At 47.2% G+C, this 24,506-nt stretch overlaps 8 protein-coding genes across 8 annotated transcripts; 2 read left to right on the top strand and 6 right to left on the bottom strand.

The window, feature by feature from the left end:
* Positions 1 to 1,521: 1,521 nt before the first annotated feature.
* Positions 1,522 to 1,953, top strand: N7509_008189 (uncharacterized protein; the record flags this gene model as incomplete). Its single annotated transcript, XM_056632826.1, has 3 exons — positions 1,522 to 1,568; positions 1,639 to 1,798; positions 1,870 to 1,953. The coding sequence occupies 3 exons, from the start codon at positions 1,522 to 1,524 to the stop codon at positions 1,951 to 1,953; spliced, it is 291 nt and encodes a 96-aa protein (XP_056483446.1).
* A 202-nt stretch (positions 1,954 to 2,155) lies between these two features.
* On the bottom strand, positions 2,156 to 3,148 carry N7509_008188 (uncharacterized protein; the record flags this gene model as incomplete). Its single annotated transcript, XM_056632825.1, has 2 exons — positions 2,156 to 3,041; positions 3,123 to 3,148. 2 exons carry the CDS (start codon positions 3,146 to 3,148, stop codon positions 2,156 to 2,158), a joined length of 912 nt encoding a protein of 303 aa, XP_056483445.1.
* Positions 3,149 to 3,205: 57 nt separating this feature from the next.
* Positions 3,206 to 3,540, bottom strand: N7509_008187 (Vacuolar protein sorting-associate Vta1 N-terminal; the record flags this gene model as incomplete). The annotated part of the gene is made up of 2 exons (XM_056632824.1): positions 3,206 to 3,343; positions 3,454 to 3,540. The coding sequence occupies 2 exons, from the start codon at positions 3,538 to 3,540 to the stop codon at positions 3,206 to 3,208; spliced, it is 225 nt and encodes a 74-aa protein (XP_056483444.1).
* A 443-nt stretch (positions 3,541 to 3,983) lies between these two features.
* On the bottom strand, positions 3,984 to 4,383 carry N7509_008186 (uncharacterized protein; the record flags this gene model as incomplete). Its single annotated transcript, XM_056632823.1, has 2 exons — positions 3,984 to 4,159; positions 4,248 to 4,383. The coding sequence occupies 2 exons, from the start codon at positions 4,381 to 4,383 to the stop codon at positions 3,984 to 3,986; spliced, it is 312 nt and encodes a 103-aa protein (XP_056483443.1).
* Positions 4,384 to 5,708: 1,325 nt separating this feature from the next.
* N7509_008185 (lipase family protein) lies at positions 5,709 to 6,620 on the top strand (the record flags this gene model as incomplete). Its single annotated transcript, XM_056632822.1, has 2 exons — positions 5,709 to 6,166; positions 6,230 to 6,620. The coding sequence occupies 2 exons, from the start codon at positions 5,709 to 5,711 to the stop codon at positions 6,618 to 6,620; spliced, it is 849 nt and encodes a 282-aa protein (XP_056483442.1).
* Positions 6,621 to 19,546: 12,926 nt separating this feature from the next.
* On the bottom strand, positions 19,547 to 20,262 carry N7509_008184 (uncharacterized protein; the record flags this gene model as incomplete). Its single annotated transcript, XM_056632821.1, has 3 exons — positions 19,547 to 19,946; positions 19,993 to 20,113; positions 20,160 to 20,262. The coding sequence occupies 3 exons, from the start codon at positions 20,260 to 20,262 to the stop codon at positions 19,547 to 19,549; spliced, it is 624 nt and encodes a 207-aa protein (XP_056483441.1).
* An 11-nt stretch (positions 20,263 to 20,273) lies between these two features.
* Positions 20,274 to 20,499, bottom strand: N7509_008183 (uncharacterized protein; the record flags this gene model as incomplete). The annotated part of the gene is made up of 2 exons (XM_056632820.1): positions 20,364 to 20,499; positions 20,274 to 20,331 (listed from the first exon to the last, which is right to left on the bottom strand). Exons 1-2 carry the CDS (start codon positions 20,438 to 20,440, stop codon positions 20,274 to 20,276), a joined length of 135 nt encoding a protein of 44 aa, XP_056483440.1. The 5' UTR covers positions 20,441 to 20,499.
* A 1,257-nt stretch (positions 20,500 to 21,756) lies between these two features.
* On the bottom strand, positions 21,757 to 24,506 carry N7509_008182 (uncharacterized protein; the record flags this gene model as incomplete). The annotated part of the gene is made up of 4 exons (XM_056632819.1): positions 21,757 to 22,346; positions 22,396 to 23,110; positions 23,188 to 23,898; positions 23,961 to 24,506. 4 exons carry the CDS (start codon positions 24,504 to 24,506, stop codon positions 21,757 to 21,759), a joined length of 2,562 nt encoding a protein of 853 aa, XP_056483439.1.

Here is a 24,506-nt window from a genome sequence, read left to right as displayed (position 1 = left end):
TGGTTCTTTGTCTTGGCATGATTGAACATCTGCCTGGCCACTGCCTGTGTCCACGCAAGCAGCAAAAGCATACAGCTATACATTGAAGAATATGAGCCTGTGACCACATCTATTTCCCCCGGTACGGACTGATCCTGGACCCTTGGGTACGTGATCGAGCTGCCGCCTGTTCTCTCATCTTTGGTTTACCCATGCTCAAAGTCGAGCTACACTCATGGCAAGTATATGTAGCCCTCGGCCACTGGAAGTCATGCTGACGTGAGATGCATTGAATTTCAGCCCATTCTGGCCGTTCCCACGAATCCAATCAAAATGCTGTATTATGGCTGGCATTGGGAATCAATCTCAATGAGGCCACGAGCACGGTGGGCTGCAGACGACCATCTTGCGCAAGCCGCTTATTATCGATGGTAGATCGAGGATATCCAGGGGAAAACTGCTTTGGTCGTGACCCAATGCAGATAGCGATTCCATGCTGCCATCATGACCTGCTTCATGAGCCGAAGCTGGCAAGTACGTTCTCATCACTAACATAGTTGGGGAGCCAACTAACCATATTGCTAAATCGCTGGTATAAAGATGACCGTTTACCCAAACTATGCCATGCTCAGTGTAGCCGCAAGCCAACCGAATAATCCTTTCTGAATGTCACCGCTGAGTGGCACGGACTCGCCAGCAGAAGTAGCCTCGCGAAGCTCACGGCGAGCCAATTGCCGATTGATAATCCGGAACAGGCAAGGTTAGCTTTTGACACCGGATGGAGAAGGCGTGCTTGTTGGCTTGAATATAGCCGCCGATGCGTCACAGACGAGTCTGGGAACGACGCGCTGCGCGGCGTAAATTCACCGACCTGTCGCTCCCGCGGCAAGCGTTCGGTGGAGCAACTCGCCGATGGCTCTCAATTTCAAGACCGCTGGGTGCTGACTTCGCCCAACATACCCAACAGATCAGGGGGAAATAAGATCACCATTCCCAAGTGAGGTAGTCAAGAAGTTACTGTAACATCTCGCGTAGGGAAGATGGATACTCAGATAATGACTCGGAAAAGCACGCTCGTTGTGGTTGTGGTTGTGGTTGTGACTCAAGTGCAGACTAGATGATGAGCGAGATCTGTCGTTCCGACGAAGGTACAAACCGAATGCCCGGTGCCGGAATCGATCCCGTGCCGTCGCTTGAGCTGGGCAATTTCTACTGGACCAAAAAAGTAATTGTAAAGTCTCCGGATTTTTGCCTATCTATAGTCACATTGACTTCAACATATCAGGCCGTCATTCCCGCGGTCCAAAAAGTTGGTGCAATCAGTAACAAAAGTAGGTGACTGTATTATTTCCCTTCTTTCCGTGAGTAATTACGCCATGTGCCCGAAGGCGGAATATGACAGATGCGTGACGAACACGACACGCTAGTTTTGTAATACAGATCAGAAGGTATAAAAACGTTGCACATTTTATTCACGCATTGTTCGCTATTATCAATGAACAAATATATTCAGAAGTCAACTGATGAGCTAGGAACCCCGACATGTCCAATACCGAAGAGAACCTGGATGCTATGAGAGGTTATAAATCGTTAGTGGACTAATTGGCAACTAACGCTGAGGGTCTATGGGCAACGCTAACTACAAAATGTTCAATGCAGGGAACTAAACAGCCCAAATGTCTCAGATGAGGTAAAGGGACCCGATCAAGTACAGCTTGATCAAGACATTGGCCGCGACCAGTCCTGCAAAATGCTATCCAATGCTAGAGGTGGTCAAAACAAAGACTTAAGCAAAGTCCCTGCTGGACCTAAAGCATCAGTGCTGAAACCAAAGAAAGTGGCTACAGTGATGTGATATGGCTAACAACGCTAATTTACTGAAGAGCTCAGAATAGTCCTGGCGTAACCAAAATGGACAAGAAGAAGGCATACGAGGAACTGATTCGGATGGGTGGCGAATCTCCCGAGGAATAATGATCCCATTCCACGCGAGTAGTTCAATGTCAGCTAATACGGGGATCCTTAAGGTATCACTGCGATCACAATGTATAATGGGGGTAGTTTTATCTAGTTGCCTTAGCTTTTATGACTTAAAAAGAGCAATATTAACACGCTGCACCCAGGTGTCTCATAGAGTGCTTGAACTCCTTTATGGCCGTGTCGACGTCATCGAATGTTAACACAGAGAGCGCTCAGTGAGCATGTTTCTGTGCCAGAGAGATAGACTGTTCGTCGACCGACTGTGATGGTTGACTTGGTGATCCAGTGCGCACATGAGCCAGAGATGCACGTAGAACTGGAGGTGGACCGGACGGCACAGCTGTAGGATGCGGAATATGAGAGCTAGCGCCCGATAGCTCATCGAAGGAAGCTGGGCTGGTACGGCGACTGAAGAACTAATGGCTGGTGGTGGAAAGGGGTGCAGGGTACGCAAGGCATCGGCTCCGCTGAGGGTTGAGGCCCCGGGAATACCTGGTAGGTTTGGCACTGAAGAAGAGTACCCAATTGTCCCCGGGAATGAGGAGAGTTCTAAGTCTCCTAGTTGTGGGTTGCTGATGTCCTTTGTTCGCGCAGGAGAACCAGGGATATCGCCGAGTACAGAAAGAATATCATAATTCGACGTTGCAGGCGGCCACTGAAGGGATGAAACTCGGGAAGTATGAAGCGATTCATCAAGAGACAATTGCTGGGTCAGCTCCCGCGCTTTTAGATGGCCGGATTCTTCTGGGATTTCCTCGATTGGCGGCTGTCTGGATGGAGAGGGCTGTTCCGCTACCGATCCATCGAATGTTCGAACATCCTGACTGGCGATTGATTCTTGTTCTTCCTCTTCCGGAACAGGATTCGTCGCATTGGGATCTTCACCATTCTTTATTGCCTTCATAATTCGGACTGCATGATACTTTCCGAACTTGATCCTTCCGTCAATCTTCGGGTCCAGAGCCCCCCCAGATTTGACGTAGTTCGAGAAATAGAGCCGCCACCGGGAATATATCTGCGGTTTGCCTAGTAAAATCAGAGAAGAGACATGTTGGTAGCCACAGGCAACATTTGAGAGCTCACTTCGTGACCTTTCTAGCGTTCATAGCAGCTTCAGCGAGAGCAAAGACTTCCAACCCAAAGCGCTTCACCAGTGCACTCACCGCGACGCTATCCACCACCAATTCATCGCCAGAATGCTCGCTTTTGAACTATTCCACAGCGTCCTTGTCAGCCACGATCGTTGTCAGTCACGATAGTTGTCAGTCATATACAGAGCAGGTAAGGGGTCGAGTTGGGGGACTCGGCGAACCTGCTCAAGCTTATCCACCAGGTTGGTGGGTGTATATTTTAATTTCATCATTGAAATTATGAAGACCACGTTCTATGATCTGATTTACAACGTGAAAAATGCCTGCGATATTGGCGATTCAGTAAGCTCCAACATCTACTGCAGCATCCAGGGGGTTGAGACCCACACCAGTAGGCAATCACGGGCTTGGTCTTCTCGATCTGGGCTGCTCTCAAGGCAAAGAGGCCAATTTTAGTGGATCTCACCTCCACTGGAATAATTGTAGCCATGTCCGACGTGTGGGATAGGAAACTCCAATTCTCAGGAGCCCGAGTTTACATATTATTTTGTCATCCTGATACGCACTACCCATGAATTAGGGTCCGACCTGTACCTCTAATACCGGTCGTGAACAACAGAATTCCCAGACAACACAACCATCTCACAACACTTTACAAGAGGTTATGAGCCCTCATTTCTCATCATGAATGGCGAATCAAGACATAGTAAACTCATACGAACGAACTAATACTATTGGGGACTGGATGCCAACAATCAACTCACTGGCCTCTCAGCACCCTAGTGAAGGCACCGAGCCTGCTGACCCTGTCCAAATGATTTAATTTCAAGAATGCAGACTCTCTTCGTTCTTGAGTTCCCGCCAGCAAAATTTGTCCTCGGAACTGGCAATACTAGCAAAAAGAGGAGAACCATGTTGGTGAATCAAACAAATCTAGCGCTTATCATAACGGCTACCCATGGCTTTATTATGGTCCTTGACTTCTTTCGATTTTGATTTAGAGTCCAATTCGCCACTCTCGGTATTAGGTCCTTCACGGTGCATTTTGAGGCTGTAGTATTCATCATGACTTTTGGTTTCATCAGCTATGGAGGACGGCTTGGGCAGTTCTAAACAATTATATATTTGTGAGCTATCAATCCGAATTGCATAAGGTTCATGATAACAGGAGAGCAGAGCCATGCTCACTATATTCACCTTTGCTGTTCGAATCTTCTTGGTTTGGATCGACTTTCGATGACCTTTTGGTATCATGTTCATGATCCTTTGTGTTGGTTGCCATACCCTTGGACTCGTGTTGAAGGAAGATAGCTGATCTTGTAGTGCGGGCCATACTGTCTTGGCGGCAGCGACTTACCAACAGGCTTGTTGGCGCGCCTCGTGTGAGTCTCATTTGGTTTAGGATCTGCATTGTGAGAATGTGCAAAATAAGAATTCAGCGTAAATTTGGAATCAGCGAGTTCTTTGTCTTTGAAATGATAGTAGCATGGCGGTGGCAAAACTGAGGTCTTGTATCTTTGGGTGAGCTAACCATATGACGTCTCGGGTAAAGATAAGATTTCAGAGAAAGTATCACAGCCAGGGTACAGCCAATCGCTGAACCCTCTGTCGCCGCTACTCAGCAGACTGCCCGTCATGGGTAGGCCATAGAGTCACTCTTTAAGTAATGCCACATAAAAGCCCGGTCAATCTATTTAGACTTTATCATCTTTGCATTAAATGGGGTGAAAGTGTGCCCACTCGATGTTTGGAAGACAACGGGAGATGGGGGAAATATTGGAGGAGAGGAAATGATTTGACGCGGAGTTAATAGAGTTTCGTAGGATTCCGTACCTAGCTGAACTTAGTGTCTACTGAGTAGCCAGCTGTTGTTTCGTTCTTTGTAACCAATCTTTTATTTATGGCATATCCCAACACATCTCCCAATTGGTTCGGAGTCTCCCGACCTGTGAATTCCAACCTACCTCCCTCGCGGACGCCAAAAATCATCCATCGATCCGCCATGCTGCTACAATAAATACATAGCACATGTCTTTACATGCTAGAAGCAAAGAGTGCTCAATAGGTACCGCCCCAGGTTAGAAATTTGGCTCGATGATTCAACAAGCATGGGCCAACTTTCTTTCTCGGTAAATCACAGTTCAACATTTACCGATCACACAAGTTGATCTTCATTCGCCACCACAGACCCCACTTTGAGCGGGCTGAAAGTGTAATTCATTGCGGGCCAAACAGCATGTGTCAAGATGGCTGTCTGGTTTGCACTTAGCTTCGTCCCACAACGAGTCCAGCATGAGAGTCAATGGCTTCTCTCTCCTGCCTTCCCCATCTAATCTCAAAATTGCGAGGAACTTAGAAGTCCTGAGAAGATGTAAGGTCTTCCTGATAGCATACGATCCTCAACACCATTTCCAGCCGGCCCTTACTGAGGGTCCTTCGCCGCGCACGAGAACTGGTTCCGTTTCGGTCAATGTCGAGAACTCAGGTGCCTTGTCAGGGATAATATTTAACTGCTCATGGATTGACCCGTGTCTCACGTAAACCTTGTTCGAGATACTAAATTTTGAGCCTGTTATGTACATACTAGAAATAGGAGAGCTTCCCCGGAATCCTCTTTTTCGCAAAATCATCAAACTTCGTTTTCTTTTTACTGCTATCATGAAACCATTCCTCGCAGTTCTTGTCCTTGCTTTTGGGGTAGTCTTACCTGCTAACGCCCAAAACCAAGGGGTCACCACCACACTGCTTGATCAGCTCATCAGAGTCGCTACTATTTGCATGTCCACCTATGCAGGTGGCTTTTGTCTCGCCCCAAACGGGATTAGAAAGGTTGCGGATATCACCAACACTGCAACCGATGTTCATGGCTGGATACTCCGCGACGACAACGAGAAGGAAATCATCGTCGTTTTCCGCGGCACGCTGAGCCTTGAAAACTACAATTCGGACACAAATTATACACTGGCCAACTTTGATACATATCCCGACTGTACAGGCTGCCAGGTTCATGGGGGCTATTACTTGCTATGGAGTTCTATTTATGAGAATGTCCAATCTCTGATACAGGATCAGGTTTCCTCATATCCAGACTACGGACTTGTCATCGCTGGGCATAGGTGAGTATTGGGCACAAGGGCGTAAAATAACTGTCTTCGTATACTTACCACTATCACCACTAGCCTAGGTGGTTCTCTCGCTGCGCTCGCGGCTGCACAATTTTCATCCACTTTCGACAATATTACCGTGTACACAATGGGTGAACCTCGGACCGGCAATCCAGCCTTCGCTGCCTTCATCAACAACGTGTATAAAACTTCTAGCCCTAGCACTACAAGATTCTACCGGTGCACCCATACAGACGATGGAGTCCCACACGTCCCGCCGCAAAGCGATGGTTACCTCCACCACGGGCTCGAATATTATACTGTTGACCCAACAGACACAGGCACGACGTACATATGTGGAGATGATACAACAGAATGCAATGGGAAGTACAATACGTCGGGGATTAATGTCGCTCATCTGACTTATTTCGGTCGTACTGTTATCATAGGAGCAAAGTGTGTTTAAATCTGGCAAGGAAAAGAGCGGCTAAGTTGAAGGTATTCTGTTAGTGCACTAGCTATCGGATTCTTTTATCTTTTCGCCGAAGTAATAAATACTCTAAGTGTTAGGCACCATCACATTCTTCCGAAGCTTCATTCACTCCTTGCACACTTATCCTTGGCGTTTTGCCCTTCACGTATGAAACCATATCAAAGCCACGGAAATCTTCTTAAGCAGTTTTTGAATGGTTTGAAACCCCTGAAAATAAACTTAGCTATAAAACGAGAAAGATATAGGAGGGAGGAGGACGTGTGGCCATAGTTATGCTAATAAACGAGGGGGAGGGAACAGGCGCCGCAATCTGGCCTGCAGGGGGAAAGCAGAGGCAAGCAGGCGGTCGAGGGGGACATTGTGGCAACGCAATAGACGCCATTTCTAGCAGCAGCTGACCGTGTCAAACATTAATACAGCAATTTCAGTGTTTGATGCAGTTCACTAAGAACACACCGCGGAGCTCTTAAAAATATATATGTATAGAGCACGGCAACGTGGACTGCTACTTCTCCTTTCTTGTAGAGTCTCAAACCATTTGCTTTTCAGGTCATCATATTTTCTAAAACGTAGGCTATGATGTATGAACGCATGTCTACGAATTTGGCCAGAGTATGATAAGTGTTGATTGCTATTGGGGATTTGTTTGGCCACTGTATTTCTGCAAGCCTAATTTAAGTGCCTGGGTGCTTGTAAATGCTATACCTGCAGCAGAACCACCTGCAATTGAATGGCGAATTTGCCAACTATGAACACTGATCCGAATTCTTTTACTTCCTCTTCAGGCCTCTCGCTTCGAAGAATGCTAAGCCGTCAAAGATGCCACAGTTCAAATCGCCTACTGGTCGAAACTTGAGATTGGTCACGGTATTACCGCTGGCAGCCTCGCAACACTCCGTCCCCTCCTTCGCCATTGGCTCGGCTTATACGCAGACAAACCATATTCTGCTGGGGTTCCAGCAGAATCAATGGGTCGTCGTGCTCGTGCTAGTGGGCAGCGGCCAATACCTTTAGGGTCGTTGAATGGAAGTGAGCAGGGCGGGTTAAGAGGACCTGACAAATTGGCTGTTATGGTGACCAGCGTCGAGAGTCGAAAAGATTTACAAAGCTCATGGCCACGGCCATTCAGTCCAAGCAGTAGCGAAGGAATATTGACTGCGGAGCAACATTCGCTTCCAGGAACAATACAGGTGGGTGTCCATCAGACATTCGAGGTAACACGAACGGCAGCGGATGGAGATGATGGGGAAGGGTCTCACCGGATCGCGAGACAACATGTATAATATACACGGTAACCCTTATTAACGAAAATTTGGTCAAAAGTAGTTCCTTTGGCTTCGGGCGTGTGATTCTTTATATCAAGATCCGAATAAATTCGGCGTGGACCTTCATGAGCCGCGATGATGGTGTTTCAGGCTTTCAAGAGAGCCTGACCCTCAGGAGTACCACCTGTGTCCATAACGACGATGAAAGGCTTTGCACCCATGCAGCTGATTTCCGTGACCGACATTTTTGTTGCTATTCTGATCGAGATATCACGGAATCGATGGTCGTATGGGTGAAGTCTTCAGCGAGAAGAGCTTGCAGAGCGTTTGCGGAGGCGAAAAGGTGTTTTGAAGATCCCTCACTTCCGTTGACTTTTGGAGGATGATCGGTCAATCTATAGAGTCTTGCTGCTTGGAGAAGCGACCGTCAGCAAGCTGGAAAAGATCGTCTGTGAATTCAAGTAACATGTAAATACAGACGGAGAAACCTTCCACGGGCTTGGAAGATGCCACAAACCTTATTGACGCCACCATTCCTTCAAAATGCAAAAAACAAGTATTTTTATCCATGCGGCGGAGAAACAAACTCAAGCGGTGCATCACTTGCCTCACCCCTACCGCTTTTCCCATCACTCAACACTCGGGTAAAGGGGTAAAACCCTGTGTCTTCTTGGGCCGAACGGAAAGACAAACGCAATGGCAAGTGATTCCTAAAGGAGGAATAGACGTAGTTCTAGGCTCTGACCCCCACAGAAGAGAGCCCTGTCTCACCCTGATCCGATTCCGGTAAATATCGGGGCGAAGGTACCCGCTACGAACTCTTAATCCAGACAGCCTCCCTCTGTACTGGACCGTGTATTTTACATTTCGATGTGTGCAATTGTGTAATGGGACTCCTGTGTCAGATCAACCATACAGGCGGATTGAGAAACTGTCAACATGCTAACCGTAACATATAGTAAGTAGGGTTTCGATTAGAAATTTACAATCTTGTGTCGTTTAAAGACTATAGGCTACCAGTTAACAATGTCTAGATGTCGAATTATCGAATACAGGCTTTAAATAAGTCAGGACAGGCCTGTTTTGACCCTCTTGGATTTTTTGAGGGCCGGGTGACGGTTTATGTTTCTTCAATCAAAACCATTTCCGTTGGTCACAGGTATCTGTATTTCACTCACAATTCCAGAGTAGCTTTGAAGAATTTTTATAGGATAGTTGCTTCCTATATTGCTTGTCATCGATGCTTGTTAAATTTTAGTCAGAACTTGCATGCGACGGCCGGTACCGTTGGTTACATATATCAAGGCGTCAGAACTTTCAGCTGTTTTAGTTCAATAAACTATGAACATACGAAGACCAGTACGACGGTTCATGGTGGAAGGCTTGCTGATTTGTTATCTACTCTTACTTAAGGATGGACTCGCGGTTCTGACTTCTGCGACCACTGGGCCGATGGGTTGTTGACCGTGCCTCTGAGTTTTTAGGTAGATTTGGTCCAAGCATGCTTCATACCCTCCCTGGTCAGTAGAGGTAGAGCAAGGCAACGAAACATATTGCATTGGGCCATATAGCGCGAATTTATGGCTGGTCATCTATTCAAATGGGCTTTGCCGATGGTGACAGAATTTGGATAACTTTTCAGAACACTGAATGATATAAGTACAAAGATTGAGTGATTTATCGCAGAAAATGGAATGAGAAGTCTTCTTCTAAATAGCTCGGAGATAAAAAGTATGGCTATGTCACTGCTCGGAGCATCTGGTAGGCGCTGAGTTGCATAGTAATGGCCGTTCCAACTTCAACTTCAAATTCACCGTATGTGGAGACGCTTTCTCTTAGCTGCCCTTTGCTGGACGGCTGCTGGCTTTTATTTTGCCTATTATTCTTCCCATCGGTTGACGAAGAAAGACTCAGGAAGCTGAAGTTCTGGATGAACTCGTCTTTCAATAAACTACCCTCATTCTTCAGCAGCGGTCTTTTTGTTTGTTGGAATAGGCTACAATCATCTCTTGTCACTTCAATTCCGGTCTTGATCTGCCGTGAGCTTGGAACAAAAGATGTTTCCATGTGCTGGTAGATCAAATCTTCGCTATAATTTTAGGTAGTTAGACGATCGACGTTCATTTGGTAATTGAACAAGTATTAAAGAAGGAAGACTGAACTGGTTTAAGAGGGACGTATCTTTCGATAGGGACGCAGCAGATATGATGTCTCGAGTCCGACTTAGATGTAGGTAAGGAGACTTGGGAGTAGGACTTGACAGCCTTCTTAAGTTGAAGCGAGATATTGCTCCAGAAATGGATTTATTGAGCCCTTTCAAGCGTGTCTTGGACGCCTTTCGTGAATGCTTGGAAGCCCGTGGAAGGCATACATTTGACGGTAATAAACCAATGCCCAGAATTTGCCGCGCTTTCGACGATTCTCGTTCATCAAATCTCAGGGGCGGCATTATTTCCGTAATTGACGGGCACAGCGTGTTCTTGTGACCAGATTGAAAGCGAAATAGCTGTTTTTCAACCCATCCGCGGGATTAGAGACTGTAGCTTCTAAAAAATCTCAAGCCAAATCGAAGGGACCGTCTCCTAGAGACTTACCGTAAAGATCTAAACCGAATTGATTGAATTCAGTATCGCCAATATGCGGTTTATCTGAAGCGTGAAGAAGAAAGTAGATACAGGGGGGGGCAGTCTCGGAAACACCCCAAGGAGCTAGGCGTACACGTGACATAAGGGGCTGACCTGGACAAATATAAACTATACGTCTCATGTCCGTTAGGTACATTTACTTTCCTGCTTACTGTGGGAGTTACACATTGGAATGATAACCAAAATATCAACGACATCGCGTATACATGAAACGTGAAACAAGCTTGACGTAATGGTTCTAGATCACCTCTGAATCACTTCGTTGCTCTAGACAAGATCTCCGGGTAATGTAATAGATACGCAGTTCAATCAATACTTGACTGGGGTCTACATGTAGCCATAGGCCGCGAAGGCCTGAAGAATCAATCAATCAATTGCAGGTACCGACCTACAGCCCATGGGGAGTTTCTATCGACGCCAAACCCGCACTTGGCGAGGTATACCTCCTGCACTGTTCCACAGGAGTCAGCTGCTTACTTCTGGTCACATCTCATCAATTATCACACAGTGAAGACTATGTTTCGTACCTTTGGCCTTCCCTCTATACACCAGAACTTTTCAATATCCAGACACATTGCCTGACTGCAGGGCAGCGTGAATGGGCTCTATCTAATGCTACTGGCCATTGGCCAGTGGCCAATGCCTTTCTACACTATACAGCAGCGACAGGTGATCCGTTATGGCCGAACTGTATTCTCTTTTTCCTCTTATATTGTGCAGGGCTGTCAATGTCAGATAATTTTATTACCTGAGCCCGAACACTTGTGGCTGTTACGATATTAAATTGTAATAAATGGGGTTTTAAGATAATCAGCCAATATGCAGGTGACAGGGATCGGAAGTGGGCCAGAGCTAGCCGCATTTTTATATTAACTTTTGTTCACGGGCTGCCGGCAAAATATTACCCGTTCGGGAGCATTCTCTCGATCCGTCAATCACCCTCAACTGGTATTGAGCGATCACAGGGGTTTGTTTCATCCAGCTGTGTATGGTACCATACTGCCCAAAAAATGGGTGGCCGATGAATAATCCTATTTTGAAAAGTCCTAGTCAGGTTGACCATTGCTGAGTTGCATAATGGTGTTAACGCAATGGGTGTAGCACATAGGGGAAGAATGTATAATTTATTGCTCGGCTTGAACAACCCTTTCAAAGCATCTATTGAATTAAATTCAGGTGCCAGTGAGCTAGATATAATTCTATAGACCTTTACGATGACTGAACTTGTAGTACCTTTGAATAATTTTACTAATCCTTGCCAGTCTGTCCATCTTGTGCCAACTAACAGTCCTTACCTTCCCATATCAGCAATACTGGCCTCGGATGGTCAATTCAACTAAGGTTACCAAATCCAACTGAATTTTCGCCCTTGGATCTCTAGCACTTGAAAATGGGCTTTCAATCATTATGGCTGCCAAAGGATAGTTACTATACGCAACAGCAGCACTGACGAGATAAAAAGCGCGAAAGCGAAGAGTATCCTAGGTATCAGCTCTCTAATACTGTAGAGGCATATCCAGCAGGTTATTACCAGCTTCACTTCCGACATATACTATAGTCTTAAAGGCCAGTAAGGTAGTTTGTGCTGAGGTAAAACAGCAAAACCAGAAGATCTCATAGCCATCATTGACCCGGAGTTTCGCGGTCAATTGACATTGGAAGGGTGGCCAACTCATGAATAGGCGAGAAATGAAAAGCCCTGTCAATTCGGAGTAATTGTTGATCTATTGCCTGGCAAATTCAGTGACCGACAGGAGAGTTACACTAGATATCAAAATACCCATCATTATACTCTGAAGTTCCATCCCGGTCCTACCGGATCTCTTAGATCGATTGTCCATGTTTTCCTAAATTATGCGGTATCACCTTCTAAGCATCAGAAATAACAATGGTATTCTGTTTCAAACTTGCGGAACAAAGGACAACTAGCAATGACTGAGACCGAATATCAGGGCAGGGGGGTACGAGACAGCACGAATATCCTCTGCTGAGTGTATGGATTCACAATTTCGGAAATAGAAGCAGCATAGTTCAGAAGAAACAAAGAAAGCTAGGTGGGTTACTTCACATTCAACAATCCGTTACAGAGTTCGAAGGGCTTCCAGATCCCGAGGAAGCTGTTGGAGTCGATGCTGCTGCCGTAACCGACATATCGCTGGATTTTGTATCCGAGGAAGTCGACTGGGGCTTATTTTTCGCGGCGAGGATGATGAACTATTGGCGGTGCATAAGCCCCCTTTTACTAGGCCTCCGTTGGCTTTGCATCTTGCTTCGTCTCCTTTATCATTACGGAAAAAGAGCAGACCACTTTGATGCACTTCTACCCAGGCAGAATTTTGATTGGAGCCACATAGCTTGGCTTTGAACGCCGATGAATTGGAGTGAGCGACTTTGTTGTCTGTGTTCAGATCTGAAAAAAAACAGTTAGAAATATACTCATTGTCAAAGAATCACTTACTGGAACAAGAGGTGCCGTCAAGAGGCGCAAACGGCTCCGAGATCCCGGTGCAGTCGAAAGTTTCTGTAGAATACACGAAAAACTGGCCGTTATGGTCAACAAGCTGAAGGGTTCCGCCGAGGACCACCGATATGAGTGTAGCAAAAACAAACAAACGATGCATGTCTCTTTCGCTTCCGAAGATGGAGTTTTCTTAGCAAATTAAGATCTGTCAGCGTATGCTGTGGTAACTTACCACTAGCAAGCGATTGGTTACCCAGGAATCCATATTTCTTTGTGTTTTGTATGGTAAATTGGTTCAGCCCGCAACCTCGGTCCAGTAACCAGCGAATATATGCACATACATGGGGTATTTCAACCTGCCCTCGATAGCATGTCTATCTTTCTAATCAATCATTCCTTTTATCCTGAATTGGTTCCGCTTGATCTCATTCGTCCTGAATTTATACTAGTCCATACACATTTAGCAAGTGCTGATAGTATTTGGAACACAATACATGATCCATGATTCCTTATGCATCTCCACCACCTTCCCACTAGTATGGAAGTGGGCACGATTCTAGACTCGCCAAGAACACCTGCCTTTTGCTTGAGCAGGCTGATAAAACACTTCGCTGCAGAGCTGGGGGCTGCTGGGGTATAACCAAATGCACGTGGCCTAGGATAGGGGGTAGCGTTGTGGTGATGTTTGGCCAATCAATTCAATACTCGCTCTGAGTCACAATTCAGAGGGCAGTGGTTAAACAGAAGATGTTTCGCCCACTGTTTTTGCCCCTTCTAGTTTCCCCTCCCCCTTTTTTTTTTGCGTCGTCGTTTTGTGCACTCTGGTTTACCGTATGTTTTCCCTGATGAATTTCCTCGTTTATCATCTCTGGACGAGGAGGGATCACTGTCCTCTACATACCATCTTGGGCCATAAGTTTGAAGACACCGCCTAATCGGGTAATTCTGCCATTTTACCCACCCTACATTTAAATATATATATTGCATGCAATATGCAATATTATTGCACCAAATTTCGCTATAATATAGAATAATCAACTACAACGTATATAACAAAATTGCAATTGCTAAAACCGAGTATAGTAGCCACGTGCCTTACGAGTCTCGCTTACACGCTGGGGCATCGATCTAATTATACTATCAATTTTATTTTGATCTAGCGCATCCCAGGCCTTTGCTATACACTCTCTAAATAGCTTTCAATCTGCCTCAGATGTACCACAATGTAGTAGATTAGGATAGAGCTCATATAATTTACGTTTGAGCATACGGGTTCAATAGGGTTAAGATCTGGCGAGTGTGGCGGCCATTCCATAACGTGTATACCATGACGTTCAAACCATCGCTGAGCAACGTAGGAGCGGTGGATTTTAGCGTTATCTTGCTGAAATATAATTCCAGGTTCATAGTGTTCAATAAACCCTTCTTCAAGCGCTTTCAACTAGGAGTTCGTTGTATAACCCCCTCCGCGACCTCGCTGTCCTTCTGAAAAGTCACGCTCCATAATCACAAGTTTTGTACGCCCTCCGAGCCATATTCCAGCCCAAACCATTTGACAAATATCCTTCACATGAACCTTAACTTGCACCATTCCCTGCCGGTAAGCTTCTCCTCTAAGCCGGGTAACGTATTGGCCGTTTAAATTAGGGATACGTTGAACGCTGCATTCGTCGGAAAAGATGAAGCTTTGAGCTGGGAATTGTAGCGTTCAGCCCTCCAATTTCGGCAAAATCGGACTCTTTTGCGGGCGTTCTCCCTCGAAATTGGGATACAACGCCTTGCTCGATAGCGCTGAAGGAATTTTGAACGTAGGAATCGCTTGATTGATCGAGATGGATGACTGGGTATACGGGCGCTCAGCTCACTAAGGCTTAGCCAAGGCTCACGGCGTGCAAGTAAACAGGTGTATTTGATAGTAGAGTACCTATAGACTTTAGGGGCACCTGAACGAGGCAGTGATTTAAGCGTTTGGTGCTCTCGGAATCGTTTGATTGTAGAGTATATTGTTGAGCGTGCGACGTTGAACTCAGCAGCCATTTTAGTAGGCGATACACCACATTCACAAGCGTATATAATAGCTGCGCGGGCCTCAGATGAAAGCTCACCCCCAGGCCTTCGATTGCCACTTATTTCAGTGCCAAACCGACGCATATTGGTGGTGTAGAGGGTAGTTGAAGAAGATGGGTGGGGGGTGACGCGAAAATCGCGCTAAAAAAATAGCGCGATGTCTTCAAACTTTTGGACCGCCTTTGTAGTTAATGGAAATGTAGGAGCCAAGTTTCTTGCCGGTCAGCAGACCTCACTACACAAGACTAGACCTCGCCAAGCGCGGGTTTGGGTTGGGTTTTCATTTTCTTTACCCGCCCACGGGCAACCCACCGCGGGTTTTGGCTGTTGGAATATCCCGGTTGCTGAGATAATAAGAGGCTGGGATCACGTGCATACATTCACCTACCTCTCACTTCACTTGTATCTTAGACAAACAACACAACACACAATCAACTCCCCTCAATAATATGACCATTGAAGCATCACTTAATAAAACAACATTGGCCTTTGTTGAGATACCCCGGTTGCATGGATAATAATGAGGCTGGGATCACGTGCATACTCATATACTTGACTTCTCAGTCTACTTGTATCTTACACAATATGCAACACAACAACATCAACCCCCTCAATAATACAAAACACTGAAGCATCACTTAATAGTTCAACACTTGGGTTGGGTTTCCCGGATGACAACCCGCCCACGGGTTTGCTGACTAAGACCCAACCCGGCCCATGGGCTGTGTTGGAATTATTATTATTATTATTATTATTATTAATTATTTAACGTCGCCGGCAGGTCACTTGGCAGGTGACCCGCTACCTCCCGAGGGGTAACTGGACGTGCTACCTAAGCGATGATTTACTACAACTAGCTAACTAGCTCAACAAAATGTACGCTGGAAAGCAGCAAATTTGAGCACTACGTGCTGAGAAAGGAATCGAAGGAGCGCCAGGCACTATCCTGGCCTGGGTTCCTGGGGGTGGAGTACCCGGTCTGACTACCCGTGGATGGGAGAGGGTGCCAGCCTCTCCTATTTAGGCAGAGGTGAAGACTGTTGCGCTATGCGGCGCATGTTTGTGCCCGATTTGGGCAGATATCCTTAAAGAAGGACGTTTCTTGCACGAAACGGCCGAATTCCTCGGCCCCAGCAGCTGTGCTCAGTATCCAGTCTATCATTGCAGATGGGCTGACCTTTGGACCTTTCTATTGATCCTTCCAGCGTTTCCTCGCAGGCGGGCAGAAGAAGAAGTGGACGGGGGATTTTGGCTTACCGCAGGAGCAGGTCGTAAGGGAGTCCCTGTGATGGAACCTCTCGTGGTATGCCTGGAAGTCACTATGGCCAGTCCGCGCGGCTAGTAGCCGGCCGAGCACCCCGCGGGGAAGCCGGTGTTCCCGAGCGCGGCTGTTCTTGGTGTGAGGTTGAATATTTAGGTCTTGGTATGCCTGAGGTGCGTCCCTGGTATACGCAGTACACGTTGCCGCGCGGGTATGTTGTTTCGCTTCGCGCATTAGGTAAGATAGGGAAGGGGGAATATGGGAGCCGTCTAACGCTGCGCCCCTCTTTGCTAGCTCATCGGCAGTCTCGTTCCCTGCTATCCCGGAGTGGCCTGGCATCCAGCGTACCTCCACCGGCGTGCGGGGTGTGCTGAGGATATAGGGAGCGGATTTCCACTGGGTAGTGAGCTTTTGAAATAAGTTCGTGAGTTTTCGTCTGTGTGGCGCAGGTCTCCCGTCCGCGAGTAGGCTAGCGACAGCGAGGTTATCGAGGAAGATAACGAGGCCGGCGGAGTAGCTTGCGCAGGGTAGGTTGACAGCCGCCTGGAGGCCCTCTACTGCGCCCATAAGCTCGGCGTCGTACATCTCTGTCTGGGAGCCAGCTGACCCATACCCTTGGGTGATAGGGATAGAGCCGTAGTAGACTACGAATCCGTACCCAGCCCCTTGGCTAGTGCGTGAGCCGTCCGAGTAGACCGTTAGCCGTAGCGGTGCTGGTGAGTATACGGCCTTGTTTGTGTCCGTAGTGGGTAGTATGCGGAGCGGTGGGAGACGCGATTCTATGCGTGCTCTCTCCGGTGCGGGCGTTGGGACGCGTTGGAGGATTTTGGTGAGTCTCGTCCCTCTAGGATCGTATGCGCTAATGGTGACTCTCGCAATCGGGTGCCTAGCGTCTAGGCTCGCGTATCGGACTGCTGCCTTTTGAAGGACGCCGTCGAGGAGGGCTTCCGGGTAGGGTAGATCTGCCTTGCGAAGTAGCGCTGAGGTAGGGGTTGTTCTGTAAGCTGGAAGGATGGCTAGAGCCGCGAGCCGGAGTAGGGAGCGTAGAGAGTCGATGAGGCCTTTCTGCCCTCGGCCGGTGTAGAAGACCTCCGCGCCGTATAATGCTGTCGGTATCACGCACTGAATGACCGCTGCGCGCATAGAGGAAACCGGACATCCTCGCTGGGTGTTGCTGAGCTTCCGGAGATGTAGTGCGAGCCGCTTTCCCGGCTGAAGACCTAGTTGGTATGTGGCCGGAAGGTGAGCTTGCTGTCCAGTAGGACGCCTAACCAGCGGGTATATAGGGGTGGCTTAATCTCGCCTACCCCTGGTAGAGTGACCGTAGGCGCGGACAGCTTCCGCTGCTTCGAGAAATGTTGGATCTCGGTCTTCTCTGGGGAGAATGGGAGACCTGATGCCGCTCCAGATAGGGTGATTGTTTTGTATACTTCTACTAGCTGCTGGGATGTCTCCTCGAGGGAGTCCCCAACGAACAGAAGCCCTAGGTCGTCCGCGTAGCAGAAAGAGTTATCTTGTGAGGAGACTATCTTCGCTGCATATAGGAGGAAGAGGACAGGGGATAGGGGGGGGACCCCTGTGGGAGGCCTCCTCTGAGCTTTGCGGTGGCGGTAGCGTCTCCGACCTGGACCGACACGGAGCGGTCGGATAGCCAGTCGCGTATCCAAGAAGTAAGGCCCTCGTCCCATCCCTGGAGGCGTAGGTGTGATAGAAGCCGCTGGTGGTCAACCGCGTCAAAGGCCCCTTTCACGTCCAGTAGTAGTAACGAGGCCACCTTCTTCTGCTGGAAGGCTTTCTCCACCCTATGGGTAAGGATCTGGACTAGGTCTACGGCTGAGCGGCCGGGTAGGGCGCCGAAGTGGCACGATGTTAGTAGTTGTGCTTGAATGGTCTGAACCGTGAGTCGCCGCGCGATGAAGCGTTCTAGGCCTTTACCTAGGGTGGAGAGTAAGCTAATGGGTCGCCAGGACTTTGGCAGTGTTGGAATATCCCGGTTGCTGAGATAATAAGAGGCTGGGATCACGTGCATACATTCACCTACCTCTCACTTCACTTGTATCTTAGACATGCAACATAACACACAATCAACTCCCCTCAATAATATGACCATTGAAGCATCACTTAATAAAACAACAGGGCGGGTTTTGGCGAGGCCTACATATACCTGACTTCTCAGTCTACATGTATCTTAGACAACACATCCAACACAACACACAATCAACTCCCCTCAATAATATGACCATTGAAGCATCACTTAATAAAACAACAGGCTGGGTTTTCGCGGGCGGGTTTGGGCGGTGGGCGGGTTTTGGCGAGGCCTACTGGTCACCAGCCTACTTGTATCCTAGATTATATGCAACACAACACACAATCAACTCCCCTCAATATAATATGAACACCGAAGCACCACTTTCCAACCAAGAAGTCTAACTAGTGAGGGGTGAGACATTAGACTCACTCGCTTGTATAACCAACTCACCCATGTATACGTTATCCCCTGATTCATAAACCCGAATGCTGGGACAGCAGATAAGTTTCGTCGAACTGTAAGCTCTGGTGGTAGGCCCCACATTCCGCCGCGTATGGCCTCTCCAAGGGCACGCGGAGCACCCTGAGCTTGAAGCCTTTGGATTTCGATCGCTCGCACTACTTGACCCTTATTGAGGCTTCACTTACATACTATAGGACCTATCACCTTCATTACAGAACAACGGGGTTCAAAAGTCTTTTGACACTTAGCGCGTTTTGGGCCCCGTGGATCGTGTTGCCCCCATCCCCACCACCGCGTTATTTTTTTATCCTACAACCACGGTATGACTTCAATTAGCCAGCAGCTTCAGTTCGACATATAATATAGGCGTTTATTATAGTACTGGAATTGAACTTTTGAGCTAGAAGTGACTGGGACGGTTGGCTTCTACAAGAATGTTAACCCACATCATTTACTACCAGCCTAACTTGAACGAGAGAACCATGCCTGCCGAAAAGAAATTCCCATTAGTCCGCAGTATGGCTTCCCGATGGCGGTTTCGCCAATCTAACGAGGACACTCAGGGTCCTGCTTGATCCTTGTTCTTTCTCTCTACACGGACGACGAGTAAACTAATTAGGTTGTTTCTTGACTAGATTTGATAGGAAAATAGTATCGGGTCTGTAGACAGTCTCGTGAAGTGATACTCTGTCGGCCTTTTCAAATACACTTAAATGTCAGCCATACTGCTCCCTAAACTCTCGATTGCATTCGGCTCGCTTGTATTTCTCTTTCCCCTGCGAATTGAACCGTCGTTGAAATCGAAGTGGGGTAACTGCTGCCGAGCTCTGCCCACAATTTCCGTATGCATGCACTGAAGAGCATCAAGGATTCGGCGTAAGAGTGTGTAGCAGTTGGGAATGTTCGCCACTATCACAGCCGTAGATGCCTCCCGTACATACCAGTAAATCCATTGGATACTGACAATATTTGCGAAGGAGTACACACGATTTCCTATCGCGCATGCGATCTGCTTATTGTGAGCATTGACACTACAACCACGGGGGTAAAGCATGTTGTGTCTCACCACGAAGATGCCAAGACCAAAAGTACAGCTCAACAGAACCTTTCTAGGTAGTGTTAGCACATTGTGTGGTGGAAAAGGATGGTACGTACTTCAATGTCGACATCTTCGACCTAACGATCAAGGGTATTGGAATAAAGAGCATGGCAATATCGGACGATATGTTGAACACGAACGACATGATCAAATGGTGTTCCGCAGTCGTGCATTGAACTATCTGATGTTAGTTTAGAAGAGCTAGAGGGCGAAAAGGAGATACCTGAGTTGTCCACCTTCACGGCCCAATAATCGGAAACAGGATGGCACCAGACCGCATACATGAATATCTCAATGACGATCCAGCTTAGTGCTATATAGACCATCATTATTTTCACTAAGACCGCTTCTTTGAGCCCTTTGCTTCACGTAGGCACAGCGTATAGGTCAGAAAGCTGCGTGGTTAGGGAGTTTGGAAATTACTCACGTCAATCGATAATAAATAAGAATCAGGCAGGTTTTGCAGCCCCATTGCACCAGTATCATGTTTTGCTCAACAATCATGGCGACCTTGCTGGCGTAGATACGATCTTTGATGTCTTCTGTCGTAAGGCCCTCCAACCCTGTCAACGGTAGCAAATTGGTCTCCTGGTGTTTTGATTGTATGTTCACCCATATGACGAGATTGATATACAACCCCTGGCGAAGTCAAGACCGCCCAGCAACTAATGTTGCGGAGGAGGAACAGCTCACATATACAAGGATCATCACGTAATCCTCAAGTAAGTAGTGTTTTGGCCCTTTCAAGAGCAGCGAGCGAGATATACTAGGCACTTATATTAGGCACAGATAGACACCTTTACAAATGCAGCTAATACTTACAACCGCCATAGCACGACGATGGTAACAAGAGACAGCCATATCCAAGTCTCAATCAATCGAGTGTGCATATTGCGTCATATGATATATCTGTCTATTAAATAGGGACAGAAGATAAGTCGTGACTCGTGTAGCAGTTAAACATTCGAGAACATATCTACGTGTTGAAGCGACAGATCAGAATACGGACATATTTAAGCTCAAATATTACCTCTCAGTAGCCGCATCGCCTGACTAAGCTGAATCCCTAAGCAAAGCACCCTTATCCTCAAAAGTCTAGAACCGACAAGCCATCAGCACGGCGCAGTGGCACAGAGAAAAACTCTTCATTTGTCCAATTATGAGTTGAGCCATCCTGGTGGCTCAGGTTGGTAAGTTCATGGCTTAAAGAATTTCCCCGCCGATTCTGTCTATTTCAGCTAATGGCGAGTTATTGTATTAAGTAGTACGTCATGACTAGACCTCCAAACGCGGGTTCGGGGCGGGTTTTCATTTTTCCTACCCGCCCACGGGTAACCCATCGCGGGTGTTGATTTATAAGGGATGCTTCAGTTTTCTTATTATTGAGGGGAGTTGATTGTGTGTTGTGTAAGATACAAGTGGACTGACATAACGGTTCGTCCTTGTTGAGTATCGCGGTGGTCAAAGTTTACGGCGGGACTAGCTGTTGTGATATGAGGCTAGGCCTCGTAGGGAGTCGCGATTCTCCAGGTTCGATTCGACTCGGAACCGCCAAGAATCAGGTTCAGATTCCAAGGTTCTGAGGTCGCGATCCGACTCCAGGATTCTTGGAGTCGAACCTGACAAGTTCGACTCGAACCTCAGGTTCCACAAACAGTGCAAACATAGTGATTCTCGTGACACGCATATTTTATGCAGATTTTGACTGTATTTTTGAGTATTTCCCGTACAGATTAGTTGAAGGGTTAGATGAGGTTACATAAGAGAAATATCGTAGGAAGATCAGATTAAAATAGCTTTCATTCAAAATTCTACCGATTCTATGGCTTCCCATACACAAAGTCTTCGTCCCGCCTAGAACGCTTAGGAAGCCGCCCTGATGAACGCCTCTGAGTACTGCTCTCTCCCTGTATATGGATATTATCGGGTAGGGGGATTTCATCATCTTCATTTGATTCAGCCGAAGGCCCCGGGTCTTCCGTCGCAGATTCTGTCCTTGGTCTTTTACCGAGGGCACGCTGACTGACTGGTTCGGCAGGTTGAGATATAGTGGCTAAAGGGTCTTCCTCAGTATCACTGATAGGATCGAATTCATCCTCTGCTTTCCGAATTTCCTTTTCTTCTCTTGCCACCTCGGCCTCCTGGGTGGAAAGATACTCTTCTATAAGGGAAAGTTGTTCAGACTCCATGTCAAACTTGGTCGTACACATGAACATCATAAGATCCCTTATAGTTTTGGGTTTCAACGAGCCTCGGCGGTAGTGACAGATATCGCGAGCAGAGTTGAATAACCGCTCAACGCCAGAACCACTAGCAGGCGTGGTAAGAACATCCCGTGCTAAGCTTGCGAGGATAGGAAATTCATGCTGATGATCCTTCCAGTACGTCCGCGGGTTGACTACTTGCGTACCTAGAGAGATTAGATAGAGTGAGGAAATTGATAACGGACTATCACTTACTACTTCCAAGATACCGCGAAAGCTCGTCATAAGCGGTCGTCTGTGGCCGGAGAGAGGAGGCTGCTGTTAAGAGGATATCAACATCAGAGATCCCCCCTACCGAGGGTTGGCCGTTTGATGTAGGCTGTGACTCTGAATAGCGCTGCTGATAAGGTATGAGGTACTCCTCGAGGCTCGTACGGTATCGCACACGCCAATTTGGCTCCCAGTCCTTAGTGGAAAAGAATTCGAGCTTGTTTTGTGGCGCTAGGATTGTGCCGATTGCATAAAGGTCATTACCAATCTCATCAGTCATCCTATAATATTCTGAAAGCTTCAGCCCTGCCGCCTGTAGGGCAGATAGCATCACTCTCTTCCAGCCAACCTTCTTTCGCGCAAGCTGTGCCCTAGATTTCTCGAGATGAGCAAACAGGTTGTTGTAGATCGCAAAGACACTATGAATAGTGACTTCTTTAGTCTTTGAGAGAGAGGTGGTGAAGGTAAAGAAAGGTTGTGTGATCGAAAGAAGGTAATCAATCTGTCGCCATTCTTCCCGACTTGGCTGCAGCTCATGATTCTCGTACTGGGTGCAAAACTCATTCAAAACAGACTGCAGGCGCTTTGCACGTCGAAGCATCAAATACGTGAAATTCCAACGTGTCCGAACGTCTTGCATTGGAACAAGCTTTGGTTCTTTAGCCTGAAGATCTAGGAAATTCTCTCGGCGTTGAGGGCTCTTATTGATGAAGATCGCTAGCCGTCAAATCTTCTACATCGTTAGTAGTGAGGATAGCAGAAGAGATAGGACCTTACCTTATCAAGGGTATGCACAATCTCTCGGTTCTCTTGCCGTGTCCCATTATCTCTCTTGATCCACTCTAACTCTTCTCCGTCATTCCTTGGATTCACTTCTATTTGACCAAGAAGTTCTTTCAAACTAAGTTGAATAATATGTACGATACACGGTATCCGAATGATTGGTAACTGGTTTGGCACCTCGAGTGACTGGAGAGAGTCTTGGATACTATCCATCAACGTTAAGTTGTTAGACGCATTATCAGTAGTAACCGTCAAGACCCGGTTTTCAATCTGATGCTTTTGAAGAAGGTCGAAGAGAACTAAGCCTAGATTAACTCCAGTATGTTGCCCATGAAGAGGCTCGAAGCCTAGCAAGATCTCTCGGTAGTTCCAGTCATGATCCATGAAATAGCCTGTGATGGCTATAAATGCCTGTCGAAAGGGTGAGGTCCAGCAATCTAATGCAATAGAAAGCTTAGCACCGGTAGGTAGCTCCTGAAGAAGAGTACGCTGTCTTTCTGCTACCATTCCTTGAAGTTGGCGCCGGATAATATAAGCAGAGGGTATTTCCGGGAAAGATGGAGCAAGCCTATTCATCTCAAGGAGGGCACGGAAATGAGGACTCTCAACAAGCTGAAATGGCAATCGATGGGTAGTAATGAAGGTTACTACCCTCTCTATCCAGGCTTGCTGGGTAAAGGTAGGTTTTTGAGAGGCTAGGTGTACCTAGAATTACTTGGTTTTAGTAATTACTATAGAGAGTAATAGGGATAAACAGGTTAACATACACCGTCTTGTATTAGCCTTCTGATATCTTTGGAGCGAGGCGCTCCCTTCCGACAGTTGACCCCTTGCTCGAAGTGTTTATTCATAGACGATGTTCCGCGATGGCCGTCCGCTGGATGATTAAGAGTATGATCGCATACTTTGCACATAACCTTAGGGGCGCCGTCTTGTATAGCCGCTACCTGGTAGAAATGCTGCCAACATTCTGCCTGGCGCTTACTCTCGAAGATATTGCGTTTGATCCGACTACCATGCTCAGTGTTTATCCACCATGCAACGAACTCATCATTTACCATTTCGGACCAGAGGACGTAGTTCTTCTGTTTCTTTGGGCCAACGCGCTCGAGGGCATTAGGGATAGGGGGCGGGAGTAGTGGCTGGGCGAAGTTAACGTCGGGCGCGGAGATAGGCCTCTGGCTGTATAGTGCATCAGGGTTGAATGACTGAGCACTATCAGATGGAAGGAAGGAAAGACTGTCTAAAGGATTATCCTCGAAGACAGATGAGGGATAATTGTCGGAGAACTGAGAGATCTGACTCTGTGACAT

The sequence above is a fragment of the Penicillium cosmopolitanum genome, assembly GCF_028827165.1.
Source record: "Penicillium cosmopolitanum strain IBT 29677 chromosome Unknown utg000009l:1.0-9042332.0:1.0-9050551.0, whole genome shotgun sequence".
NCBI lineage: Eukaryota > Fungi > Ascomycota > Eurotiomycetes > Eurotiales > Aspergillaceae > Penicillium > Penicillium cosmopolitanum.
Note: the sequence above shows the minus strand (reverse complement) of the source record. Positions and strands in the feature narration are given on the sequence as shown.